The 26533-nt window shown below is 45.6% G+C and overlaps 2 protein-coding genes across 3 annotated transcripts; one reads left to right on the top strand and one right to left on the bottom strand.

Moving 5' to 3' along the window:
* The first annotated feature begins 18892 nt into the window (after positions 1–18892).
* LOC123078005 (AT-hook motif nuclear-localized protein 16) lies at positions 18893–19893 on the top strand. Its single transcript, XM_044500389.1, has one exon. It carries the CDS (start codon positions 19053–19055, stop codon positions 19692–19694), a length of 642 nt encoding a protein of 213 aa, XP_044356324.1. The 5' UTR covers positions 18893–19052; the 3' UTR covers positions 19695–19893.
* A 506-nt stretch (positions 19894–20399) lies between these two features.
* LOC123078004 (factor of DNA methylation 1) lies at positions 20400–24759 on the bottom strand. Of its 2 annotated transcripts, none has more exons than XM_044500388.1 (7): positions 24510–24759; positions 23302–24429; positions 22413–22603; positions 21775–21864; positions 21416–21694; positions 21090–21305; positions 20400–21006 (listed from the first exon to the last, which is right to left on the bottom strand). In XM_044500388.1, the coding sequence occupies exons 2-7, from the start codon at positions 24404–24406 to the stop codon at positions 20773–20775; spliced, it is 2115 nt and encodes a 704-aa protein (XP_044356323.1). In that variant the 5' UTR covers positions 24407–24429; positions 24510–24759; the 3' UTR covers positions 20400–20772. The 2 variants fall into 2 exon arrangements, with proteins under 2 accessions (XP_044356323.1, XP_044356322.1); XM_044500387.1 differs by having other exon boundaries at positions 23302–24436; positions 24510–24748.
* Between the last annotated feature and the right edge of the window lie 1774 nt (positions 24760–26533).

Consider the following 26533-nt stretch of genomic DNA (forward strand, 5'->3'; position numbering starts at 1 on the left):
TGTTGTCAAATAATAAATTCCTTGGAAAGTGTTGGTATGGAGGGCACCGTGGATACGGCTAGCCATGGAAAGTGAAAGTATGGTGGAAAAAGGAATAAACTTTATTTTCTGTTTGGGAACCGCCTATGATATATCTAGCATGGAAAGTGTTGGGAACTCTAAGTCGTTTTCGTTGGTGGGATGGATACACCTCCCAAAATGTTTTTATCTCTAACTTTTTCGCTTTGAGCTCTCGCACCTCTACAAATCCCTACTTCCCTCTGCGAAGGGCCTTTCTTTTACTTTATGCAATTTCTATTTTTGAATTTGAGTCTCCATCTTCTCTTACAAAAGCACCAACTAGGAGGCAATATGATCGTGCTTAAGTATTGGGTGTAGCTAATATGCGAGTGTGTTTCATGAATGGATCAATGGTTAAGCATGATGGGCTAGGGATAACTTATTTTAGCGTTGATATTTTGAAAGACATGTTTGCTTGTTGATATGCTTGAGTATTTAAATTATCATGTCAAAACTAGACTATTGCTTTGAATCACATAAAAGTCCAAATGTCCATGCTATAAAGAAAAGAATATGATATGACATGTTAGGCGGCATTCCACATCAAAAATTCTGTTTTTATCACTTACCTACTCGAGGACGAGTAGGAGTTAAGCTTGGGGATGCTGATACGTCTCCAACGTATCTGTAATTTTTTATTGTTCCATGCTGTTATATTATCAATCTTGGATGTTTTGTAATCATTTTATAGTCATTTTATATCATTTTTTGGTACTAACCTATTGACATAGTGCCAAGTGCTAGTTGTTGTTTTCTGCATGTTTTTTTACATTGCAGGAAATCAATATCAGATGAAGTCCAAATGAATCGAAATTTTGCGGAGATTTTTTTTGGACTACAAGGAACATAATGGGCCCTGGCTGCGCCTGGGGGTGCCTCGAGGGGGGCACAACCCACCAGGGCGCTCCAGGAGGCCCGGGCGCGCCCTGGTGGGTTGTGCCCACCTCGGGTGCTCCCCGGACCGCCTCTTTGCTCTATAAATACCCCATTATTCCCAAAACCCTAGGGGAGTCGGCGAAATATTCATCCAGTCGCCGCAGAGTCCAGAACCACCAGATCCAATCTAGACACCATCTCGGATGGGGTTCACCACCTCCATTGGTGCCTCTCCGATGATGCGTGAGTAGTTCTTTGTAGACCTTCGGCTCCGTAGTTAGTAGCTAGATGGCTTCATCTCTCTCTCTAAATTCTCAATACAATGGTCTCTTGGAGATCCATATGATGTAACTCTTTTGCGATGTGTTTGTTGGGGTCGATGAACTTTGAGTTTATGATCAGATCTATCTTTTTATATCCATGAAAGTATTTGAGTTTCTTTGATCTCTTTTATGCATGATCTCTTATAGCCTCGTTTTTCTAGTCCGATATTTGGGTTTTGTTTGGCCAACTTGATCTGTTTATCTTGCAATGGGAAGTGGTGCTTTGTAGTGGGTTCGATCTTACGGTGCTTGATCCCAGTGACAGAAAGGGAACCGACACGTATGTATCGTTGCTACTAAGGATAAAACGATGGGGTCTATCTCTACATAGATATATCTTGTCTACATCATGTCATCGTTCTTATTGCATTACTCCATTTTTCCATGAACTTAATACACTAGATGCATGCTGGATAGCGGTCGATGTGTGGAGTAATAGTAGTAGATGTAGGCAGGAGTCGGTCTACTAATCTTGGACGTGATGCCTATATAATGATCATTGCCTGGATGTCATCATGAGTATTTGAAGTTCTATCAATTGCCCAACAGTAATTTGTTCACCCACCATTTGCTATTTTTCTCGAGAGAAGCCACTAGTGAAACCTACGGCCCCGGGTCTCTTTCTCATATATTTGCCTTTGTGATCTACTTTTTCCGTGCATTTATTTTTAGATCTATTAAACCAAAAATACAAAAATACCTCGCTGCGTTTTATTTCTATTTATTTTATTTGGTGTTCGATCTATCAATCTACTACAATTTTTCTCACGTCCGTTTGCCTATCTTGAGGCGCCGTACCCCGGAAGGGATTGACAACCCCTTTAACACACTGGGTTGCGAGGATTTGTTATCTGTGTGCAAGGGATGTTTAAGTTGTGTTGCTTGGTTCTCCTACTGGTTCGCTAACCTTGGTTTCATATCTGAGGGAAATACCTACCGCCGTTGTGCTGCATCATCCCTTCCTCTTTGGGGAAATACCGACGTAGCTTCAAGAGACATCACCTTTCCGGTCAATAACCAATAGCGGAAACTGGATGCCCATATTGGCTCCTACATATTCTACAAAGATCTTTATCGTTCGAACCTTTATGAGAACATAAGCAATTCCGTTTGTCCATCGGTATGTTACTTGCCCGAGATTCAATCGTGGGTATCTTCATACCTAGTTCAATCTCGTTACCGGCAAGTCTCTTTACTCATTCCGTAATACATCATCCTGTAACCAACTCATTAGTCACTCTTCTTGCAAGGCTTCTTATGATGTGTATTACCGAGGGCCCAGAGATACCTCTTCGATACTCGGAGTGACAAATCCTAATCTCGATCTATGCCAACTCAACAAACACCTTCGGAGATACCTGTAGAGCATCTTTATGATCACTCAGTTATGTTGTGACGTTTGATAACACACAAGGTATTCCTCCGGTATCCGGGAGTTGCATAATCTCATAGTCGAAGGAATATGTATTCGACATGAAGAAAGCAATAGCAATAAACTGAACGATCATTATGCTAAGCTAACGGATGGGTCTTGTCCATCACTTCATTCTCCTAATGATGTGATCCCGTTATCAAATGACAGCACATGTCTATGGTTAGGAAACCTTAACCATCTTTGATCAATGAGCTAGTCTAGTAGAGGCTTACTAGAGACATGGTATCTGTTTATGTATTCACACATGTATTTAAGTTTTTGATCAATACAGTTCTAGCATAAAAAATAAACCTTTATCATGAATAAGGAAATATAAAATAACAACTTTATTATTGCCTCTAGGGAAAATTTCCTTCACCTAGTGCGCCTCTACTTCGACATCCAGACCGGTTACTGCACAGCGGCGCCCCAGCTTCACACATCCAGCGGCATCTGCCCTCGTGTGATGTACGCTCGTGGTCGCATATGCTCCCAACGTGGGCGTGTAGGTGCCTACACGCGCATATGCGCTGGTGTGGCTAGCCGCTGGCTCATCGCGACACGATGTTTGTTCGCCGCTGCATCCAGGAGCCATGATGCGTCCAATGCTTTTGTGCATGTACATGTGGCAATATACATGTCCCGATCTGCGTAACCGCCACATACAACGAATTTTCTAAAGATTGTGAGTATGCGCACACTTCCTTATGGTTGCATCTGTGTTGTCTCTTCGAAACGCAGCTTCGCCGCCCTATGGTTCTTCGATGGCTGGACCGACCCGCGTGTTACCGCTGCGTCGTCACTTTGGGCCATAGTGTCGCGGCCCGCGGTCCACGGTTTTTCTGAGGCCGTCCGCTTTAGGCCGTCCCCGTGGCTGCACTGACCCTCGCGTTGCCGTTGCCTCGCCCCATTAGGTTGTAGCGAGCGTGGCACACGGTCTCTGTCGTTGTCCCGTGGTTCTTCCCGCGACTGCATTGATCCGCACGTTGCCGCTGCGTCACCCCTTTCGGCCATAGTGCTGTGGCCTGTGGTCCACCGCTGCCTCAAGGCCTTCCACTCCAGGTCGTCCCCGTGGCTGCACCGACCCTTGCATCACCGATGCATCCTCCCATTGGACCGTGGCTAGCATGGCACGCGGTCCCTGCCGCTGCCATGAGGTCTTCCCTGCCGTTGCCCCGACCCGCGCACTGCCGCTGCGTCGCCCCTTCGGGCCGGACCGCCGCAACATGTGGTCCACGTAGTCGTCCATGCGCGTTGATGTCTGTGTGGTATGCGTCGCGCCGCCTTCCTAGGCACGGGAACGCCACCATCCACGCTGGTCTTCGACACACTGTCGGGTTCTTCGTCACCTACTTCGAGCACCACCGCGGCGCTCCTAACCTAGCCGCCGCCACCGCTCTTCTTCCCGATCCATGGCAACTACCTTGACACAGGCCACCCCAACTCGACATCGACCATGGTGTCCCTTGCACGGCTACCTCGGCCACGACTACACCACACAACGCTCGCAGCTACCTCGACAACGGCGCAAAGGGCTATCACCTCGTTTGAGCAACTCGTCAGCTTCATCTACAGTCCACGCGTCCGCAAAGCGACACCGTCCACGATGCTTCCACTGCGACTGTGGGGGGATGTCAGCCGGTGGCTGCTATTCTCTCTAGTCTGACCGTCCGCGATGCTCCTGTTCTTCGCAACACTGCTGCTACGACTGCAGGAGGATGTTAGGGCATCTATAGCCACATATGACAAATATGGCCCCTCAAACGCCCATGGACGCGCCCGGGCGCGTCCGCGGGCAGTGACCGGGCACGACTCAAATTTCACTCCTTGCATCCGGACATCTCATACTAGATTCTTAAATCCATAAAAAGATATGCAAACAAAATAACCTACGTACTACGCCGATCACCTAGCTACTCATTGTCGGAGATGTCGACGATTTCCGTGCCCGGCTTCGGCGGCATGGGCGGCAGCTGCAGCTCCGGCCTCCTCCGCCTCTATCTCTGCATCGAGTTCGGCGAAGAGCGCGTCAGACTCCGCCTGCTCCAGCCAGAAGAATGCCCGGTTGGCCTCCACATAGGCCTCATCCTGGATGGACTCCAGGATGGCCTGCTGCTCCGCCATCTTGTCGGACTAGGCGACCGAGAACTCCGCCTCCGCCTGCTCCATGTTGAAGGACGGTAGCTGCTGCTCCGGCTCCTCCGCCTCCTCCACCTCAATCGGCGCCAGTTCCTCCTCCTCCGCTTCCCCCGCTTGCTCCTCCTCCTCCGGCTCCGGCGAGTCCGAAGGCAGCCCGGCAGCGATGCGGGCTGCGTGCGCGGCTTGTCTCGCCCGGATCTCCTGCTAGATCTCGGCGCGGCACTCCGACGTGAGCATTGTGTAGTACGTGATCTTAGTTCGGACCATGGCGGAGCGCCGAAGCGGGAGAGGGAGAAGGTGGATGGGCTCGGACTAGAGGCGCGGAGAGGGGGAGGTGGATGGACTAGGGTTGCAGGACTCATGCCGGTTTAAATAGGCTGATTTGCTCTCAGGCGGCGCCACGCGACATTCACACCGCGGTGACGGAGGAGGCATCCGTCGGACCACTGGGTTTCCGGACGAGTCCGCGTGGGTCCCCTTCATCAGTCCTACGTGGCAGGCATGCCCAGGCGGGCCCGGGGGCCCCCATATCCGCCCCATATTTGGGCTGGATATGGGGGTGCTGATCAGCCTGGGCGTTTGAGGTTGTTTAAGGAGCCCGTCTGGGTAAAAAAATGTGACCGGCCAGTGACCGAGCGGCCCGCCCGGGCGTATGAGGCGGGTTTGAGGCGACCGGCAGTAGATGCTCTTAGAGATATATTTGGTCGTTAGAGATTGTTCGGGATTAGATAGGAATTGTTTCCATCTTACCTCTAGGGGACGTCTTTCCCTTCAAGTATTGTATTTAATATATACTCGCCCTCGAGGCTCAATAATACATCCAACACATTAGAGCATCTACAACCTTGTCTCTCATACCCGTCTCAAATGCCCGGGTAGACCATCCGATCAGTGACCAGTCATAAAAAATTGACTCAACCAGACCTCTCAAACTGCGGACAAACGGCCGGGCTGACCGGCACCCCCCATATCCAGCCCAAATATAGGGCGGATATGGGGCGGCCCGGGCACACCCGGGCGCGCCCACCTGACAGGGCCGACCCACCACGGACCCCACAAAAAACCCCCAATCCGGGCGGCAAGCTCAAAACCTAGCTCTCTCCCTCCCTCTCTAGCTCTGTCCGTCCACTCCTCTCCCTCTCCGGTTCCGATCCCATCCACCACCATGAGCAGCTCCGGCAGCGACTCTTACTCAGAGCTCGACTATGAGGAGAAGATGGCCCTTCGCATTGCGCTGGAGCGCTCCAAGGTGGAGACCGGCGACAGCTCCGGATTGGAGCGTCGCCGCACCTCCCGCACCGGCGCAGCGCGGACGCCAGAGCTGGACCCTCCCGACCCGTGCGCAGCGACGCCTGGTCAGCACAGTCCGCGTCGGCCTCGCATCATCTCTGTCCCCTGTCGGCGGCTCCTGTACGCAGCCAACGTTGGGTGCTTGTGCCCGCGCCTCCGGCCCGCACGCGCACTCCGGAGTTGAAGGCGCGCGCCGCGCACCGCGAGTGGCAACATGCACGGTAGAGGGAGGCGGTGAAGCAGTCTGCGAGCCGCCACTGCAGGACGGAGCCATACGTCGACGAGGACGCGTGTCTCCTCGTCTGGGTGTATCCCCGCTCCCTCACGACGGCGGAGACGGACGTTCGCCGCCTCCGATGGTAGAACGCGAAGGCGCTCCGGCTAGCCATTGAGCAGTCGAAGCGCGAGGCGAAGGAGGCAGCGGCGGAGAAGGCTCGGGTGGCAAGGCTGAAGCGGGAGCAGGACAGGGTGGTCCATCGGATGAAGGGGCTCATCATCCTCTCCGACTCCGACTCCATATTGTACTCTGTAACCCATCAAAATTAATACATCAAAAGCAGGACGTGGGATTTTACCTCATCAAGAGGGTCCGAATCTGGGTAAACATCGTTCCTCTACTTTTCATATTACCATCTAGCTCAGATCACCTAGTTTGGGACCCCCTAACCCGAGATATACCGGTTTTAGCACCGACAATCACCATTTTACTTTTGTTTGTCTATGTACATTTTGTGGTGCATTTTTTATGCTTTGTTTCTGTTCCTTTGAATCAGACGATGGCATCATTGTGTGCGCCCTTAAACGAGATATGAGGTGTGAGGGCTGAAGAGTGTGATAAGTTGGACAAACACATAGTTTCTGTGTATATGAGTAGTATAGAAAAAATCGGATTGCAAATTAGCTTCTTCTTTCCGCGCTGTTCGAGAGCAGCGAAAAGGAAGTCCCCGTTGCAAACAAAGACGCATAGTATAAGTATACAGCAGCAAGAAGGAAAAACGTTCTTCCCCTACAAAGCCTAATGTCACCACCGTCTCACCACAACCCGCGACGGTAACGACCAGACGTAGACGAGGGCAGAGACAGGGCCCAACCGGTGGCAGCCGCTCCGCGTCTCTGACCGTGCGTCGACCCCCTCTCGCCTCAGTCTCCGGTCTCCGCGTCCCCACCCAGCAGCGGGAGAAGACGGAGAAGCCGTCCCGTGCGTGGATTGCGGCGCCGGTGGACCACCGCGCTCGTGTCGATCTTTCATCACCAGTTCTCCATCCATCCCCACCATGCCCCACGGAGCCGCGAGCCAGTTGGGGTTGCCCGCGATCCGTGTCCGGTACGTGCAGTTACTCCTCGTAGCCGGTGCGTTGCATGCAGTTGGGCGTCGGTATCGTCGACGGACGCCCCGCTGGTCCAATCATTTCCACGAGAAGCACTGACTTCGGCCACAGATCACATCCTACGGATCCTGCGGTTTATAGGGAGTCAAGCGAGTGGGTAGGGATGGCCGACTGCTAGCCAGTAGGAGTAGTTGCATGCCTTCAACTGGGCAAGTATGCAGTTCTAGACGTCGAGGCTGGACAGTAGATACTGATAGGGAGTCAAGCGAGAGTGGGTAGGGATCGATCCATGGTTGTAGCTGCATGGCTTCAACTAGCCAAGTGTGCGCTCTAGACGTGGAGACTGGAATCAGTGGATAGTTGATACTGATACCAGAAAGTGGCCAACTGGGCAGAGAGATGCCGCTCTGTTTTTTCCCCGACCCAACCGATACGGGAGTAGTATAGCGCTATACGCACCGAGTGACGGAGTGCGCATGCAATCACGCCGTGCTGTGCAACTTTGAACAGCAGTCGTCGTTGCCGACTTGCCCTTGGAGAATCCAGCAGTGGCAACGTGATCGGCTTGATTCGAGATTGACCGGCCGTATATATCTAGCTAACCGATCCTGCGCCCAAGAGTACTCCACGGAGATGGGCAACTGACCGGCAGTACCACGTACAGGCAGTAAATCATGGAGGACATGAGGTCAACTGCCGCCGAGATGGGCAACCGATCCTGGTCACCCGGTCCCGTCGGATCACGCTACTCATGCAAGTTCTGTCTGCGTACGGCCACATTTTTATTTGCGGGGTACGGCCACATTTCAAGCACGTAGGTGAAAATGTCAAAGTACCCACCCTCCACTTGCATGAGAGATGAGACGAGCGTGCATGCATGCAACGAATAAGGAAACTCCAGTTCTGTGTGAACAGCGTCAACTCGGGATCTGATTACCTGACATTTCTAGGCGTCTTCCAGAGCGGTGTCATTTAAGGATCTCCCAGCTTCCGCAACACGTGGGGAGATTTTCCACCCTGCTGACAGTACTAGCGCGACCTCAAACATCACAACTTGCACAATAAAACTAGTCTAAACTAGCGATCAAAATCAAACCACGTAACGATGGAGAATTACTTCGATTCGTCTTGGATCGTCTCGGCCGGACAATTTAGTAGCAGCCCAGAGTTGATCGACCCTTTTTCTTTCTAAAACATTGTCATTGCATGCAGATATTCACGCAACGTCTACTGAAAACTGGAGTCGTGGAATTTTAAGATTGACGAAGTCACCATATATAGAAACATCACGTCTCATTGAAATATTTTCTGTCATAACAAGACACATGCATGTTTGACCGCAGGTGGGCTAAAAGGGTACAACGTACTACCTCCGTCTTTTTTTATTAGCCCCCCTCGTATTTAGGGTTATATTTTGATCATCATTTTAACTAATAAAATATATATTTTACATAGCAAAAATAATATCATCGAAAATTATATTTAAGTACAAATCCAATGATATAATTATTAGTAACATGCATTAACATGTTTTTAGTTAGATTTGTGGTCAAACTTTGACACAAAACACGAAGGGGACCAATAAACCAGGACGGAGGTAGTACCTTTCAATTATCCACCAAAATTATACTCACTCCTTTCCGGTTTATAGGGCTCAATTCAAAAATCTCACCAACCAAGGTAGATGGTGAGTGGTGGAATACTTTTTGTAGTTTGCAAAAGCATCCAATTAATGCTCTTGTTTTCCTCAAAAAGTTATGTTTACCAATGCATTAATTGCAATGCATGCATGCATAAAGTACATGCATTGGTCAATTTTCTCTTAATACTTGCATGTAATGATTTAATGCACCTTGGAATCTGAATATGTGATGGGGAACAACCAAATTAAGCCTTATAAAATGGAAAAACTAAAATTTTGAGATAAGCCTTATAAACCGGAAAGGAGGGAGTATTTAACTGGGATAGAATTAAATGTTTGATGGCTTTGGAAATAAGCAAATGGCAACTATGCAGCCAACCAAGCACTATTTCGATATGAACTCGTACATCTATATAATACTCCCTCCTTTCCGGTTTATAGGGCTCAATTCAAAAATCTCACCAACCAAGGTAGATGGTGGGTGGTGGAATACTTTTTGTAGTTTGCAAAAGCACCCAATTAATGCTCTTGTTTTTCTCAAAAAGTTATGTTTACCAATGCATTAATTGCAATGCATGCATGCATAAAGTACATGCATTGGTCAATTTTCTCTTAATACTTGCATGTAATGATTTAATGCACCTTGGAATCTGAATATGTGATGGGGAACAACCAAATTGAGCCTTATAAAATGAAAAAACTAAAATTTTAAGATAAGCCTTATAAACCGGAAAGGAGGGAGTAGTTTGCGAGAGAAATTTGACAAACCGTGCACTCTTTTATTTTGGCTTTGACAAAATGACACGCCCATATGTCACAAGCGTGCGCCACAAAAGTCTTCGAGCAGGTAAGCCACCTCGTAAGTAAGACATGCCACTGCTAGTCTACCGACCACACCACACTAGTAAGAATGTGACTGCAACATTCGTGAGGGCCTCGCACTTGCCAAAAGGCAGGAATCGATGTTGTGAGTGCAATCTAAGACTGTGATCCGGACTTCCGTTTCATCATCGTTGTCGGTCGACCGCCACAGTGGACGAACAATAAGCGCCCCGCCGCTGCCATCCACCAAAAGGTGGAAGGTCACGCAACATTGTTCAGCAGCAACACGCGTCTTATGTCGCCATCCTTGTCATTAGACAACAACCACTGTGAGGTCTTTGGCCCCAATAGGCAATAGCAGCGCATGAGGTTGGAGCGGAGACGGGTTTGGAAGGGAGGCCTCTCCGCTGATCTTATAGATATTAATTTTGGCATTAGAAAACCTAAAACCCTTGTGCTACTTTTGTTTACTTTGAGCGATCTAGACCCTATATAAACAGTTGTATCATTTTGTTAAGAAATGAAACACCTATTTGTCCAAAATAAATTCTAGCCAAAACCGAAAAAAAGGATTTCAATATACATCTGACGTCAGATTATTAGCGTAAAAAATCTGACGCCCTCAGCTACGTCGGATTCCCATCGAATACATGGCACTTATTCGCTGCAGCATGACGACTTTTCTGACAATTATTTACACCATATATGACAATTTTCACTTTAAAACATGGCAAATCCTTATACCAGAGCATGACAAATTTATCTGTTTTCGCATGGCAAATCTGAAGTGTTCGCTTGAAAAGCCTAAAATCCAATGTCAGATTTTTGTACTCCCTCCTTTCCGGTTTATAGGGCTCAATTCAAAAATCTCACCTACCAAGGTAGATGGTGAGTGGTGGAATACTTTTTGTAGTTTGCAAAAGCACCCAATTAATGCTTTTGTTTTCCTCAAAAAGTTATGTTTACCAATGCATTAATTGCAATGCATGCATGCATAAAATACATGCATTGGTCAATTTTCTCTTAATACTTGCATGTAATGATTTAATGCACCTTGGAATCTGAACATGTGATGGGGAACAACCAAATTGAGCCTTATAAAATGAAAAAACTAAAATTTTGAGATAAGCCTTATAAACCGGAAAGGAGGGAGTAATATTTAGAGAAAAAAATGCTACCTAGTTTCGGTGTTAATATTAGTGAACTGTATTCGCAAAAAAAAAAGTGAACTGAGCCTAGAATACGTAGCTGGCGTAATGATGCCATGAAGGACACAAAAGTCAGTGCAAACAACCGGTCGCCCGTTGACAAAAGTATTTCCACCGATGTCACCGCAACCACGTGTGGCAGCGACCCAGATGATTTGTTAACTACCGTTGATTAACAAAGCTATCCGAGGACACGCGTACAGCTGGATTAGCGCTACTCCCGGGTCGCGTGATCGCGTCGACCCACGTACGTAGTAGGAGCACTACATTTCTACTATTTCCTCCAACGACTTGCACGAGAGGAGGTGACCAAGCATGTGGAGTGTGCTATCACGTCTGTCCACGATCAATCGTACAGTCTCGCGCGAGTCTTCTCCCAAATACATATCACGTTTCCTGCATCGAAGAAGTCTAAGCAAGAAAAAAAAAATCAACGCTGTGTATATATGGAGCTAGCAAGCTTGTAGACAAAACTCCAGACAAACTTGAATACATTCTTTTCAAAGGTTATACTAGTTCTCTCCGGAAATTGAACTGTTGTATTATTAGTTGAAGGGTTTTCTAAAATGTTAGGTGGAATTCTGAATTCCAGAGCGCGGGTGTGGTTGCCCACGCCGTACGGCTAGAAAAGAAAAATGGAAGCGTCGTCGCCCCCTGGAGACGCCACCCCCTGATTGGTGGATCTGGTCTTCATGCAGTCACCTGAACGGGACTTCCTCCCTGCCGCGGCTACCCCTCGGGTCGCCGCCCAGCACATACGTACGTGTCCCCATTGATTAACAGCCTAGTTAACCCCGATTAGACTAATGTTTAGGGACTAGCATGGACAAGACACCTGTCCTTTTCCGTCGTGGAGATAAGAAAGAAAGAGAGAAACGACGGGCTAAGCGTCTACGAGCTAGCTTAGCTGGTAGATCATAGAAAGCACGTAACTGGGCTGATTAAAGTACGTTATTATCCCATGAGATCTCTTTAATCTGCCCTCATTGACTTGCTGTAAACTGACAAAAGGAAAGTCTTCTTGCTCTCATCAGGTGCTAGGAAACTCGAGCGATGTCCATGTAGAGAAGAAGAGAATAACATGGTGTAGCTAGATTACTAGCATTAGAGTAGCCTATCGGATGGTGATGTGATGGAGCGTCGAGTGATACGCCGTGTGAACTCCGGGTGATGCCGGCGCCCGCGGTACGGCCGGCCGGCCTCCGCACGTCTTCCACGGCTGATTTCTTGGACCGGCGCCTTTTTGACGCAGACGATTGAACCCGCGTAGACCGCCCAGGAAAGAAAGAAAGAAACCACCGTGTCTACTCAACAACCTCTCTCTCTCTCTCTCTCTCTCTCTCTCTCATGCCCATCACTCACGTTGAAAAATGATTAGTGGGTGCACCTAATCGGGGAACTTTGCTAACACTGTTTTGTAACCTTGTTGCTCAATCTAAATTATGATATGATGAACAATCTCCTCTTCTTTCCCTTTCCGTTCTTGCGCAAGGAGCTGCAAAAGTAGGGATATCTCTTTCAGTTCTGTTCCGGACCAACAGAAAATCTCTTCTCTTCTTTCCGGAAAGGCATATCCATGCCGGACACTCCGGAGTGCCTTTTCTATGTGCCACTTTATCCCCCTCGAAAGCAAGAGAAAGGAGCATCTTGGACTTGACCAACACTACAAACTTGCATGAGGCGATGCCAATGTTTCGACTCTAGTACTAATATTAATCCTCACATAATTGCATGCCATGCTACGTAAACTCACGTTGCTTCTCAGTTACTCCCCATCAGAGTATATGTGAATGGGGGAAAGGAGATATCCACACTAGGAGTTGGAGGAGAAGATTTTGGTAGTAGGATGATGGATGGAAGGCAAAAGAGGTTGAAGAGCGGAGACGGCATTGACCGAGATATGATTGTCCGTGCGATGCTCTCCTCTGGTCTTCGCAACCACGTGGGCGCGAGAGATGCCAACCAGGCATGACAAACCTATCCATCACACCACTCGTCACCGAGCGACAAGGACGCGAGGAATATTGCGGAAGAAGATTGAGCAAGCCCATCGGTGTCCAGCTCTGCGCGTGTCGGCCCTGGCCATTGGACTGCTGCGATGTCCACCATTGTTTCGGGTTGGAGAAGCTTCCGAAAAAAGACAAATCGCGTGTTGGTTAAGACTTTGATTTGTGCATCAGTCTTCGTGTCTTAGAAGAGGTGAGCAACTTTGGACTTGTATCAACAGATTTTTTTTCCCTGGTCTGAAAAACTCTCACCGAGTGTACACAAAGGCATATCAGTACCGAGTATACAGTTGAAAATTTTGGCTGACAATCGCGTACCAGAGAGACCTCTCGAGATCGATGGAGCGTCCAGGCCGTGAATCCACTGATTAACTGACTTTGCTACTTTCAGAACGTATCGCGTGATTCCAGTTTTCAGAGAAGATATGCAAAGGCAGTTGGCCAAGTGGTGTTTACTCATGCTAAAGTAGATGCAGCCAAGACTGAAGCTGGATAGATAGTAGTGCAATTTCTGAAACTTAACTTTCTTTGCCTTACCTAAAGTAGTGATCTAAACACCCTCATATTTCTTTACGGAGGGAGTACTATATTATCAATGCCACCGGAGATATGCCTGTCTCATCATCTGCGTGATGAACAACGTCACAACAGAAAGCTGGCGCTGGATACTTTGGCTTTGCTCAGTTCCTGACATTCTAGTTTTTGTAGAACAAGCACAGCACCAGCTCAGTTTCAAACGCAAATGGAATGTTGCTTTCGCAGCATGTGCTCTCACCCTATGGCATGCTAGGAATGACCGGGTTTTCAACTCCAAGGTTTGGACTGCGACCTACATTCGATTATATGCAGCACATATGCTACATCTCTGGAGCAATAGAGCCCATAGTCAGATAGCAAAGGATGATATTCAGTATGGTGCCAGAAAATAACCACTTAGTCCGTGTTTGAAGTTTGAAGTGATGTAATCTCTTCCCCCTTGCCTCCTTCGTACCTTTCTGTTAAGACTCTACTTGTGCCTTGCACCTTGGTGCACCGGCCAAGTCTTGCTTTGTATCTGTTACTTCACCAGGCTTTGCCTGTTTTGAAATATAAGGTCGGCAGCCAGCCACCTTCTTTGTTTAAAAAAACAACGGCACAACACACTGTAACCTCAGTTGAATCCTGATGCCTGAAGTGCCGACTCCGGAACCACGCGTGTTGGCAAAAGATAATATCATGGTACATTACTCAAACGACTCAGTAACTTGGTAGCAGAGAAGGAAACCAACTAACTGGCGTTGTAACCGAAAGTACCCTTCTGAGCTCAAATAAAAAATTGGCTTTTTTATGGCAAACTTTGACAAATTTTCTAAATGTTTGCAATTTTTCATCATGAGATCGCGCTCGTGGAAGGCGTGGCAAAAAAAAAATCAGTGCTTCAAAATACTTTCAAAAGTAGCATTTCCGGAGCATCGATTTTGCTTTTTTTTTGTCACGCCTTCCACGAATGTGATCTCATGATGAAAATTTGCAAGCACTTAGAATATTTGTCAAAGTTTACCAAAAAAGAAGTCAGAATTTGTTTAATTTTTCTAAAAATAAATCGATTTTACTGTTCATCCAAGCTCATTTGAGCTCAAGCTCACATACTCCGCGTCCCATTGTAACGTCAATCTTGATTACATCAATCATCAGTGGCTCCACTTCGACCAAAATAACAGATCAATTTAGCTATATGTCAATCAGCCAAATTTAAAATTTGGGTCAGTCAATTTCTTGGTCTTCCCTTTTTCCTCTGAGATTCATGCTATTTTTCCTCTTCTGTGTGTGGTTTGTCTTGTTTTGGGCTGTGAATAGTCTGACCACTGTTTTGGATCAGTCAATCCCTTAACGGGCTGAGCGCATTGCATGTGTGACCCACCCTTCCCTCTCTACCATCGTCTTTCTCTGTTTTTTGGTTTTATGTGTTTCACTTTTATTTTCTATTTTTATTTACAGTCAGTTTTTTTATATATTGTGGGCATTTTTTAGATGTTGGGTGAGTATAAAAATATATAGACAAATACTGTACAATATGTGTGAAAAATGCATGATTATATGATTATTATTTGCATAGTACAAAAAGTGCAATTTCAGTGCAAAGTTGTGCAAGTTTTTAAATTTCTTACGTTTATTTTATTTTCTTCTCAAAAGGTACTCCCTCTGTTCCAAACTAACTTGTTACAGCTTTAGTACAAAGTTGTATTAAAGTGGAGACACTTATTTTGGACGGGGGGATTAATACAAATGCCACTAATAAATTGTTCCTTGTAAATCTTCATTATTTTGATCTGTTTTAGCAATTCTTTTATTTTATTTTTTCTTGAATGGTAATTCCAATGCCACTATTATATGCTCATTCCTACATATATTTTTATAGACATTGTGTGCATATTTTGTCATTATTTGTTTTCGATTTGTTTTTCATTTTTCATTCTTAAATAGTAATACTAATACCACTAATCAATTATTCTTTAGAAAACTTATTTTTTTATTTTTTAGTTTTTATTTCATTTTCTTTCTTCTCAAAGGGTAATACCAAAGCCACTAATTTATTCTTTCATAGAAGATTGCACTATAATGATTCTTGTTTATTTTTTACTTTATTTTTATTCTTCTTAAAAGGTAATGCAAATTCCACTAATTCATTCTTACTTAGAATTTTTCTGATTTTTATTTTGTTTTTAGTTTATATTTCATTTCATTTCTTATTTAAGGGTAATACCAATGTCACTAATTCATTCCATCTTATGAAACTTCCTTTTTAAGAATATCCTATTATTATTGCACATTCTTGCATTTTATAGAAAGCACATTTTTTGTGTAACTTGTATGATTTGTTTAACATTATTCGTTTAGATAATTTTTTATTTGATTCTTCGTATTTTTGATTTGATTCTTCGTAAAAGGTAATACAAATGCCACTAATTCATTCTTCCTTTGAAAACTTCATTTTCTGATATTGTTTTATTTTATATTTCAATTTATGTTTTTCTTAAATTTCTTGCTTCTTGAAGGGTAATACAAATGCCACTAATTAATTCTTTCTTAGAATTTTTTTATTTTATTTTTAGTTTACATACCATTTTGATTTTGTTTTGTTCCAGTCTATAATTCATTCCTTCTTTGGAAGCTTACTTTTTTGCGACGATTCCACTAGATATACTTATTCTTGCATATTTATTAAATGGTGCAATTTTTATGGAAATTGTTGTGCAAATTTTGACATTGTTTGTTTTATATTATTTTTTATTTTATTCCTTTGTAAAGGATAATACAAATGCCACTAGTTCATTCTCCATGGAAAACTTCATATTTTGATTTAGTTTTATTTTATTTTATTTCCTCTTAGATTTAATATCAATGCCACTAATTCATTCTTATAAAACTTCATTAGTTTGATTTTGTTTTAGTTTCTATTTTATTTTCTTTCTTTTCAAGGCTACTACCAATGCCACTAATCTAGTCCCTCTTAGAAAACTACCTTTTTGTAAAATTTTCACTATTATAGGTGTATTCTTGAATTTATCAAAAGTGCAACTTACATATAATTTGTATGAAAAATTTGTCATTATTTGACTATTTTTATATATTTTGATTTTTTTAAGGGTGATACAATGCCGGTAGTTATTTTTTTTTCTTAGGACTTTTTTGTTCATTTATTCTGTATGGCGGCACCACCACAAGTATTAGAACTTCAGGCGAGCCCCTTTTTCTTCTTTTGGGTTATCAGGTTAACAGCTCATTGTAATTAAATTCTTGGTAATTTTTTTTTGTCTGGACCAAACATGGCCTAACTCCTATTGTTATCTGTCCCGCAAAAAAAACTCTTATTGTTATTTGAGTCGAATGGGCTGGATGTTCCGCATGCAATAAGTTATTTTGGGTCGACTAGGCTGTAGCCAGTCCCAATTTTTGGGAAAACCCTATGTGACGCACGTTGCGTCAAACTGTCGAAGCTTCGCACAAGTTTCCCGAGCGAGCGACGTGATTTGGGCCGGACCGTTAATAGTTGCAGCGATCCGGTTTTGGGAACCTTCTAGTGGTTCCAGATGTTTTTTTTTCGTTTTAGAACCTTCTGGAAGGTTCCTGAACCTGCTTTTATTTTCTGTTTTTTTCTTGATTTTATTGTTTCTAGTTTCTTTTTTTTTGCTTTTCCCTCCTATTTGTTGTTTTTGTTTCTTTTTTTTTTCAATATTAGCTTTTTTTTCCTATTCCAATTTTTTTATATGTCGTGTTTTTTGAAAAATTATTCACAAATGTCAAAAAAATGTTCGTGTTATAAAAAATCGTTCATGTTTTCAAATTTGTTCGGCAGTTTCAAAAAATGTTCGTTTTTTCAAAAATTGTTCGTAATTTTCAAACAATATTGCAGTTTATGAAAAATGTTTAATTTTCTAAAATTGTTTGTGTTTCTCCAAAATGTTTAATAATTTTAAAAATATGAGTGTTTTCAAATATTTTCCTTAAATTCAATTTTTTTTCAGGATTTAAAAAAATTGTTCGTGTTTCTTCAGTAATTTTAAAAATTATCATGTTTTCAAATATTGTTCTTAAATACAAAAAATGTTCAAGATTTTCACAAATTGTTCGTGTTTTTCAAAAATTGTTCGGAATGTTTTGGTTCTAAATTTCACAACTTTTCAAAAAATGTTCAGAATTTCGAAAATGTTGCCGTTTTCAAAAACTGTTCACTAATTTAAAAAAAGTTCATGTTCAATTTTTTCCTGGAGTTTCAAAAAATGTTCTAGTATAAAGAATTGTTCGCAAATTTCAATAAAGTGCTCAAAAATGTTTTGCGTTCAAAATTATCACAACTTTTCAAAAAAGGTACCCATTTCCAAAAATTATTCATAATATTTTAAAAAGGTTCCTGTTTCCATTTTTTCAGGATTTTCAAATAATGTTCCTGTTTCAAAAATATTTTTGAAATTTTGAAAATCTAAATGTTTTCAATTTTTGTTCGGGAGTTTAATTTTTTCACCTTTTGAAATTTTGTTCTGGAATTACAAAAATTTCCCCGTATCAAAAAATTGTTCATGATTTTCGAAAATGTGGCAGTTTTTAATAAAATTGTTCACGGTATTCAAAAGTAGTTGCGTTTCACAAAACATCCGGGTTGTTTTTTGTTTTGAAAAATGCGTTTGAAATTTCAAAAAAATCGGATCTGTGCTCGGTAGTTTGTGCTTAAAGGTTTGCGCTGTGTTGTGAGTATTAAAGCTTGCTATGTCTGCTGGTAGTAGCGCATTGACGCTAGGACGAGATTCTCGGTTCAATCCCAGCTCGGCGCTTTAATTTTTTGGCTACAGTTCTCGATCGGGTCTTTATTTTGGACCTACAGTTCTCAATCGGGCCGGCCCAATCGTAAACCGCCTGTGCGTGCGAGCGACGACCTGCCGCAGAGAGCGGCAGGTAGGAGCTCCCCAATTTCTGAACAGATCTGTTAGGTTCCTGCTGTTAAGTGGACGAATCGATCCCGGTTCCTTTGATATGCTCTTCCATATGCCCATTTCGACAAATGGATGTTTTTTCTGACACATGCGGTGTGGAGCCTGACTTGAAAATTTTGGTGCCGGCAGGACCATTGATTCTTGAGAATGATTCATCCCACAAAGCAATTTTAGTACTGTACCAAACATGAAGTAAAAGTGTAAAACATGAACCACCTCGCACAACAAACAGACGCGCCATACCTACTCTGCGCCGCGGAAAATGTTTTACAAAACACACACACAGTACAGTTGGGAGCTTGTTAGGATGTTCGAACACTTTACCACTAAACTACTCATCACGCGTATTTCCCTGCTTAACAGCTTATACTCGTACTTCGAACAACACCGACCCCGCCCTTAAAAAGCCATCTAACCCCTGTAATTAACCTCCACAAAGGACGTGCAGAAGCACACACAAAAATAATCTTTTTACCATGGGCATGGCCACCGCAGCCGCCGCGACGACGGCCGCTCCGGACAGGCTCCGGCAGCCGTGCAGGCCGAGGCCGGCGGCGCAGATCTCCTCCTCCAAGAACCGCGCGCCCAAGGCGCCCGTGGTGATCGCGCACGAGTGCCCCAGCGCGATGCGCGCCCACGTCCTGGAGGTGCCCGCCGGGCGCGACGTCCTGTCGTGCGTCGCGGCGTTCGCGCGGCGGGGGCGCTGCGGCGCGCTGGTGCTGGGCGCCGCCGGGCACGTCGCGGACGTCGTGCTCAGGGAGCCGGCGCTGGTGCTCCGGGGCACGACGGAGATCCTGAGCCTGGCAGGGTGCTTCTTCCCGTCTCCCTCGGCGTCAGCGGCGGGCGTCGCGGTGTTCCTGGCCGGGCCGCGAGGCAGCGTGCTGGGCGGCGCCGTCGCGGAGGGAGGGCTCGTGGCCGCCGGTCCGGTGGTGGTGATGGTGGCCACGTTTGTCGCGGCTGCGATCGACCGGTTGCCTCTGGTGAAGGGGGACGGATCCTCCAAGGCGGACGGGAGCGACGTGCACGGCGTGGCCGGACAGTGGCGGTGCGGCGGCCAGCCGCTGCAGCAACAGTGCGGATGGGCGCCGCTGCGTCGGAAGCTGGGCGCGAAGAGCTGAACCGTATGCACCGAGTGGAGAATATAGATTGGGCCGTCATATTGTTCGTTGGCAAGCAGGCCGAAGTGGAGTTTTGGTCCAAGCTTTGAAAAAAAAAATCCATGTTCTGCTTTTATCTTCTTTGGCTGTGAGACAACAGAAACTTTTCAATGTCTCGAAAGAAACACAAACTTTTCATGAAGATACAGTATTAAAAATACTCCCTACGTCCACAAACATGAGATGTTTTGGATATCTCAACATGGATTATATATACAGACTAAATGAGTGAACGTACATTTGATTGAGAAAAAAGGTAGAACATCTTATATTTGTGAACAGAGGGAGTAACATATAAGGTGCAATCTTGCATGGTAGCTGCAAAACATCCTAGAGCATTTTGTTATCTAGTGCCATGAATATCCCAACCATTGTCTTCATCCAAATGTTTATGCATTTATAAAATTCATCGAGAGTAAAAGGACAACATCCAATGTGATTCTAAAGCTCTCCTACTTTTGCGAGGAATGTCAATGCATCAGAAGTGCCTGCATCAGTAACCTTACCCAGCAAAGTTCCCTTGTAACTTGTTTTCAGTACCTTCTCTTTCTCTCACACCTAAACATCTTCCGATCAGCAAAAATGCAGCTTTCACCAAACAGCTCTAAAAGAAGACGTTTTGGCTCTCCAACTATCAAACTGACACATGCTCAAGATCGCTGAAGATGTCGCAACAAGATCGGGTACCACAACTCACAACATTGCACAGAAAAATAAAGATACATATATAATACTCCCTCCGCCCCGAATTACTTGTCTTAAATTTGTCTAGATAGATACTAGCGCTAGCTAGCAGCCAAATCTAAGACAAGCAATTTGAGAGGTAATATACACCTGCACAATCTACACGCACGCTAGCAGCCAAAGCCCAAAGGCTATTGTTGAGTATACTGATCATGTCAGTTCTGGAACAAACAGCATTAATCTGAAGAAGAGAATGTCATGCAGATAATACAACTCCCATGTCAGGACTCCTACTACAATGGCACCACCAGCAGGCATACACCCTACTAGAGCTAATAAAACAGCGCAGGGTTCATCAACCCCTCCTGCGCTTGCCGGGCACCTCCATCTGCTGGAAGATGAACCTCAGCACCTCTTTCATCGTCGCCTTACGGTTTTTCCTGAAATTCCACAGCTCTGACACCACGTACCTTCCGCTCGGGTTGTACTCGTTTACTTCGCTCAGAGCGGTCTTCACTGCATTGCACACATCGTCACCATATTCGATCCACAATTGCTTCAGTCTTGGGTCCTCATCATTTACAACTTCCTGCATTACCCGAGGATTGTTATGAAAAAACAGTAGCCTCTAACAATACAAAGGGGTTGAATGTAGATAAACTTAGTAGATACCTTGTCACTTCCGTCTTCAGCCTTAACAAACTTATAAGGATGCCAGGCTGGCTTCTTTATCTCCTCCTGCCAACTTGAGACCAGCTCTGCTGCCCTTGTCTCATAATCATCATTTCCATATTTTCTCTTGCATGCATTCTGAAAAGGTCTTTCATCAAGTTCGCCCATCCTTTTGATACCGATAGCTGTCCGCCCGCTGAGTATGTCCTCCAAACCCTGCTCATGGTGACAGTAACTATTCAATGAAAGAAAGCCAATTCATCAACTAATTTAAAATTCATTAGGTGCAAGGAAATTTCCAAACGCCGCAGAGAAAGGAGCAGTACCATTATCAATTCTTTTCGGGCCTCCTGTAACTCATCATTACTTTCACGCTCTTTCCTCACCAGCTCTCCGCTCAGCTCTTCCAGGCGTTTCCTTTCATGCTCTAGCTTTTCACTAAGCTTCTCCATCTTGTCATGAATATCCCCATCATCGTCTCCTTCCAAATGTTTCATCACTTGGAGTGTGCCATTCAATCGTGTCACTTCGAGCTCAAGTTCTCGTTTCTCATGCAGCTCCTTTTCCAGCTGAAGCATTCTTGCGAGGGCATCCTCCTTTTCCCTCTGTTGTTCCCACGATTAGTTCTCATGTCCAGGTCGAGCACCGATCTAGGAAATAACATAAGTAAAGAAAGGTAGCAAACCTTCTGGTCCTCGACTAGCTTCAAAATATCTTGATCATTCCTCTGCTGCTCTATACTTGCCAGCTCAAGTTCACTTTTATCGTCTTTTGCCTGTAGAAGGGGGATCAAGATAGGAATATATCTTAAATTACAGTATGCACTTGTGCAATCATATCATATATTTCACGTTTAGAAGTGTTCAATACCTTGAAAGTGGCAACTGTAGCTTTATGGGAAACTAGAAAATTATTCAGCGTTACTCTTATGCTGTAGAAAGAAATGAGCCACTATTTAAGCTGCCCATAAACTAAAAGCTAAACAATAGCATATAATTTAGACAAACAAGTAACAGATACCATGTCAAAATGAAATTATTGTCATGTTATATATCCCTCTAAATGACTTGGTACAAATTTAACATAAAATGTAGAAAGCAGCAGGTAAAACAATCTTGATTTCATTTTGAAGTTAGCAACTCAAAAACATAAACAGCAGTTGATATCCTGAAAATTCATAGTAGTGTATCATTTTGAAGTTAGCCACTAAAATAGTATAAAAAAAGTCGATGTCCTGAATATTCCTAATGTGTATCGTAGGCATGATAGGAGACACTATATTCGCATAGCTTAGTACCTCACACACACAGTTCTTTAGTTTACCTTTTGCTTCTCATCAGAAAGTTCTGCAAGTTTTTTCCTGTCATTGGCATTCTCAACTGACAACTTCTCCAGCTGCTTAGCACGCAAAATCATTTCTCTCTTGTTATTTTCTATTTCAAGCTTCAAATTTTCATTGTCCTGGAAAATCCTCAGAGCATTGTCACGAGCCTTGCGATGCAGCTTGCGCATTTCTGAAGGGGAAACATAAAACTCATTACGATGCTGCATATTGGTGTGTGGTAGAGCAACACTACTTTAATTATTTTGCAATGGCAAAAAAAACTATGCATTGTAAAACGTAACCAACATTATCTCATAGTATTCAATGTTAAAGCAGACAAGAGACAAATGAAGAAATTACATCCATAATGATAGGCCAACAAAAGTCCTGGTTCTGCACTCCTGCTGCCTGTATAATCAACAAAGAGCACTATTTCTCCAAATACTGCATTCATAAATAGATAGAAACCCACAAGAGTTGATCATTCAGGGATCTTAACATTCAGTTAGAAATGATTTTTTTTAGCAAATAGTTTAAGACAGAAGAGGGCAGGCCTGGCGCAGTGGTGAAGTCCTCCCCACTTGTGCCAAGAGGTCCTAGTTCGAACCAGCCTCTCTGCATTGCACTTTGCAGGGGTAAGACTAGGTTCCTATAATCCCTCCCCAGACCCCACCTTGTGTGGGAGCTTCTATGCACTGGGTCTGTCCTTTTAAATAGTTTAAGACAGAAATACAAGGTACCGACTGAATCACTGGGTTTCATCAAGTTTCAGTAACATTAGTAGCCAAGTGCACATGGGTAAATGATCTTCTGCACCATCAGGCAGAGGCACACGACCAGAAACCACGTAAAGAAAGGTACATCTACAGAAAATGAAGCAGCACATACCTTCATTATATGCCTCATGCAGCCTCCTATTGTCCTCCTCAAGCCTTGCAATGGAGAATTCTGTTGCATTCTTCTTTGTCTCCAGATCCTGCAAGTCTTGGTTCTTTGCCTCGAGCTGAGTTGCCAATGCTGCCACAATCTTCCCCAATGGCTCCCTCTGACTCTTGGTAATCTCATCTATGGTCTTAATGTCAGTGTGCTTCCTTAAGTATCTTCCCACCAAACCCCCAGCAGTGTAGTCCACCTCTCGGGCAACCCAACCATAAACCTTAACCTCACCATTCTCGTTCTCCTCGCCGTCCACAGCACCTCCACAACTGCTCCTTGCCACCCATTCCTTCTTCCCAAGCTTATTTACACTGAATTGGTTCTCAAGTGCGAGAGCGTCACTAAATCCACCCCAGCCAGGACTAAACCGCACAATTGCAAAGCATTCCGAGTTTTCTGTGTCATCGAAAACTAAAGGCACGATGTCTTCTGGACTAAACATGGCCACTCTATCTGCAAAGTTTTCAGCATTGAACCCTGCACCGGCTGCAAGAATTCCACACCATGGCCAAGCAAACTTCTCTTCGCCATCCTGTGGTGGTCCCTCAGTCACTGCCACAGCACTGGATCCACTGGTGTGACCATTGGCAACGGCCTTTCCTTTGTCAGTGGCATCTGCATTAGCAGTAGCAGTTACAGTGGCACCGGGAATCCCAACGATAGTGGAGAGCTCCTGCGCAAAGGACGGCTCGGCGCGGACAAAGCGGGCAAAGGCACGGTGGAAGGCACGCTCCCGGCCGTGGCGGCGGTGCTTGCTGGAGACGCCGATGCCGTCGGCGTGCTGGAGGAGGTCCTTGAGCTTGTAGTCCTGCTTCTTCTTGCCGGGGCAGAAGGGGCAGCGGAAGGTGCCGTCCGGGTTGCGCACCCGGTGCTTGCCGGACTTGAGAAGGCCGTAGGACTCCTCCTCGTAGTCGCTCTCGGCCTCCGAGTCGTCCTCGCCGTCCGACTCCTCGTCCGCGGATGCGGCGCCTGGGCCGGTCACGCCGGCGGCTTCCGCGGCGGCCTCGGCCTCGGCCTCCTCGTAGGGGTCCATGTAGTCGTCCATGTCGAGATCCATTGTCGGATCAGAGATTCAGCTCGCTGCAGACTGGCAGGATTTGAGGAGGGGAATCCATAAGATTGGGGAGTGAAATCACCGAAAGAGGAACGAAAAGACTCACCTTTCCCACAACCCGGACCAGAAATCCACCCAGATTCCAGAATGGCACGACGCTGGATCAAATGGGGCGTCGAGAACCTCAGAGTGGATCAATCGCACCGGACGAGGCTCCCTTGGCCGGATTTGCGGTGGCAAGGAGCGGAATCGCCGAGAGGAGCAAGGGATTTAAGGACAGGCCAACTGCATTTGCAGGGTTTTTGGCCTTTTGGGGGCGCACCTGACCGGAGGCGATGCCAGTAGTGACGGGGAGGAAGGACGAGGTGCGTGGCCCCACCAGTCAGTCGCGTGGCACCGTCCGTGCGACCGTCCTTCGATTTCGTGCAGATTTTCTGCGCGCACGGCGCACGAGTTGCAATACGTAAGCGGAGACAGGACTAGTGTTGATTTGACCGATTTGCCCTGACTCTTAAGACAATTTTAAAAATAATTTAGCAAGTGTAACTACGGCCAATAAAATGTATTGCACCTATTTTTAGGATGCCTTTGCCCGTGCCGTTGCCACTTCTTAACTAGTATGTTCCTGAGCTTCACCGGCCTTTTTTCTATGCTAATCCTGCAATATTTTTCTCTTTTTGCGGTATTATACTCTTTAACTAGTTATTATATCTCCTCTATATTCCGCTCCTCTTGCTTCCCACCTCCTTTATCCCTGGTTTTATCATTTCTACAAAACTGAAAGAAAAACCTAGAGCGACCCAACCCCACGCACGATAGCAACAATTCTTACCTCTCACATATACTCCTGTCATGTCATCCAGCGGGCATGAGACTAGCGACACGAAGGTGATTAGGGTTCCTGCCCGCCGCCAGCCTATCCCCAATCGACCTTCTTCGTCCCTCATCCCCTCGCCTGATGCCTCCTTCTCGCACAGGTTCCCGTCCCGACCATCGTCGCCATGCAATGCCTATCACCACCGCCTCCCGCACATATGGTTTCTTGTCTGCCGTTGCGCCGCCTTTCGCAACTTCGTCATCTCCATCCTCGTTGTTGATGCCTCCGATGTCCTTCGTACCTCCGTGGGAATCGCCTCTGAGGCCCCTCAGCACAAGGACTCGGCGACCAGCTCGGCTACTCCGTCCGAGATCCAATGTGCCATGAATTATTGCCGACAGAAAGCTTCTCTAAGGAATCCGGCCTTCTCGGATCAGGAGTTCAATGCCCTCAGCGCGGTAGATGCATACCGCGGGGCAGCCCGAGGTGCCTTTGATCAATCGCTGGACGTCTTGTCGCGGGGTTTGCGGTTAAAGATTTACCCGAGTTCTTGTTGCTTCAGGATTTCACATATTTGTTTGAAGACGAATAAGACTACCAATTACGGTAGTAGCCCCTAAGGCTTGGTATGGGCCCCTGGGACCGTATCAAGGCTTGAATACTAATCAGTGCCTGCTGCCATTAACAGGAGGCTTGGTTGAAGAATGATCAGCTGACCGAGGTGTTGGCCCAAATAAAGGTGAAGCTAGACGCTGCTCTGACTGAGGTGGATGTGATGCCCCCAGCTTAATCATGCACTAACCATGCACGCAAATGCACACGATCAAGCCTAAGGACTTGTGACGCCCCCGATTTGACCGTACACTAATCATGCACGCAAATGTGTACGATCAAGATCAGGGACTCACGGGAAGATATCACAACACAACTCTACAACATAAATAAGTCATACAAGCATCATAATACAAGCCAGGGGCCTCGAGGGCTCGAATACAAGTGCTCGATCATAGACGAGTCAGCGGAAGCAACAACATTTGAGTACAGACATAAGTTAAACAAGTCTGCCTTAAGAAGGCTAGCACAAACTGGGATACAGATCGAAGGAGGCACAGGCCTCCTGCCTGGGATCCTCCTAACTACTCCTGGTCGTCGTCAGCGGGCTGCACGTAGTAGTAGGCACCTCCAGTGCCGTAGGTGTCGTCGTCGACGGTGGCGTCTGGCTCCTGGACTCCAGCATCTGGTTGCGACAACCAGATAGAAAGGAAAGGGGGAAAAGAGGAAGAGAAGAAACCGTGAGTACTCATCCAAAGTAC

The sequence above is a fragment of the Triticum aestivum genome, chromosome 3D (assembly GCF_018294505.1).
Source record: "Triticum aestivum cultivar Chinese Spring chromosome 3D, IWGSC CS RefSeq v2.1, whole genome shotgun sequence".
NCBI lineage: Eukaryota > Viridiplantae > Streptophyta > Magnoliopsida > Poales > Poaceae > Triticum > Triticum aestivum.

Coding starts and splice junctions, on each gene's coding strand:
- LOC123078005 (XM_044500389.1), top strand. CDS start 19,053: ATGGGCATGGCCACCGCAGCCGCCGCGACGACGGCCGCTCCGGACAGG.
- LOC123078004 (XM_044500388.1), bottom strand. CDS start 24,406: ATGGATCTCGACATGGACGACTACATGGACCCCTACGAGGAGGCCGAG. Junction 22,604..23,301: donor GCATGAGGCATATAATGAAG/GTATGTGCTGCT, acceptor TTTCCCCTTCAG/AAATGCGCAAGCTGCATCGC. Junction 21,306..21,415: donor CCCGAAAAGAATTGATAATG/GTACTGCTCCTT, acceptor CACCATGAGCAG/GGTTTGGAGGACATACTCAG.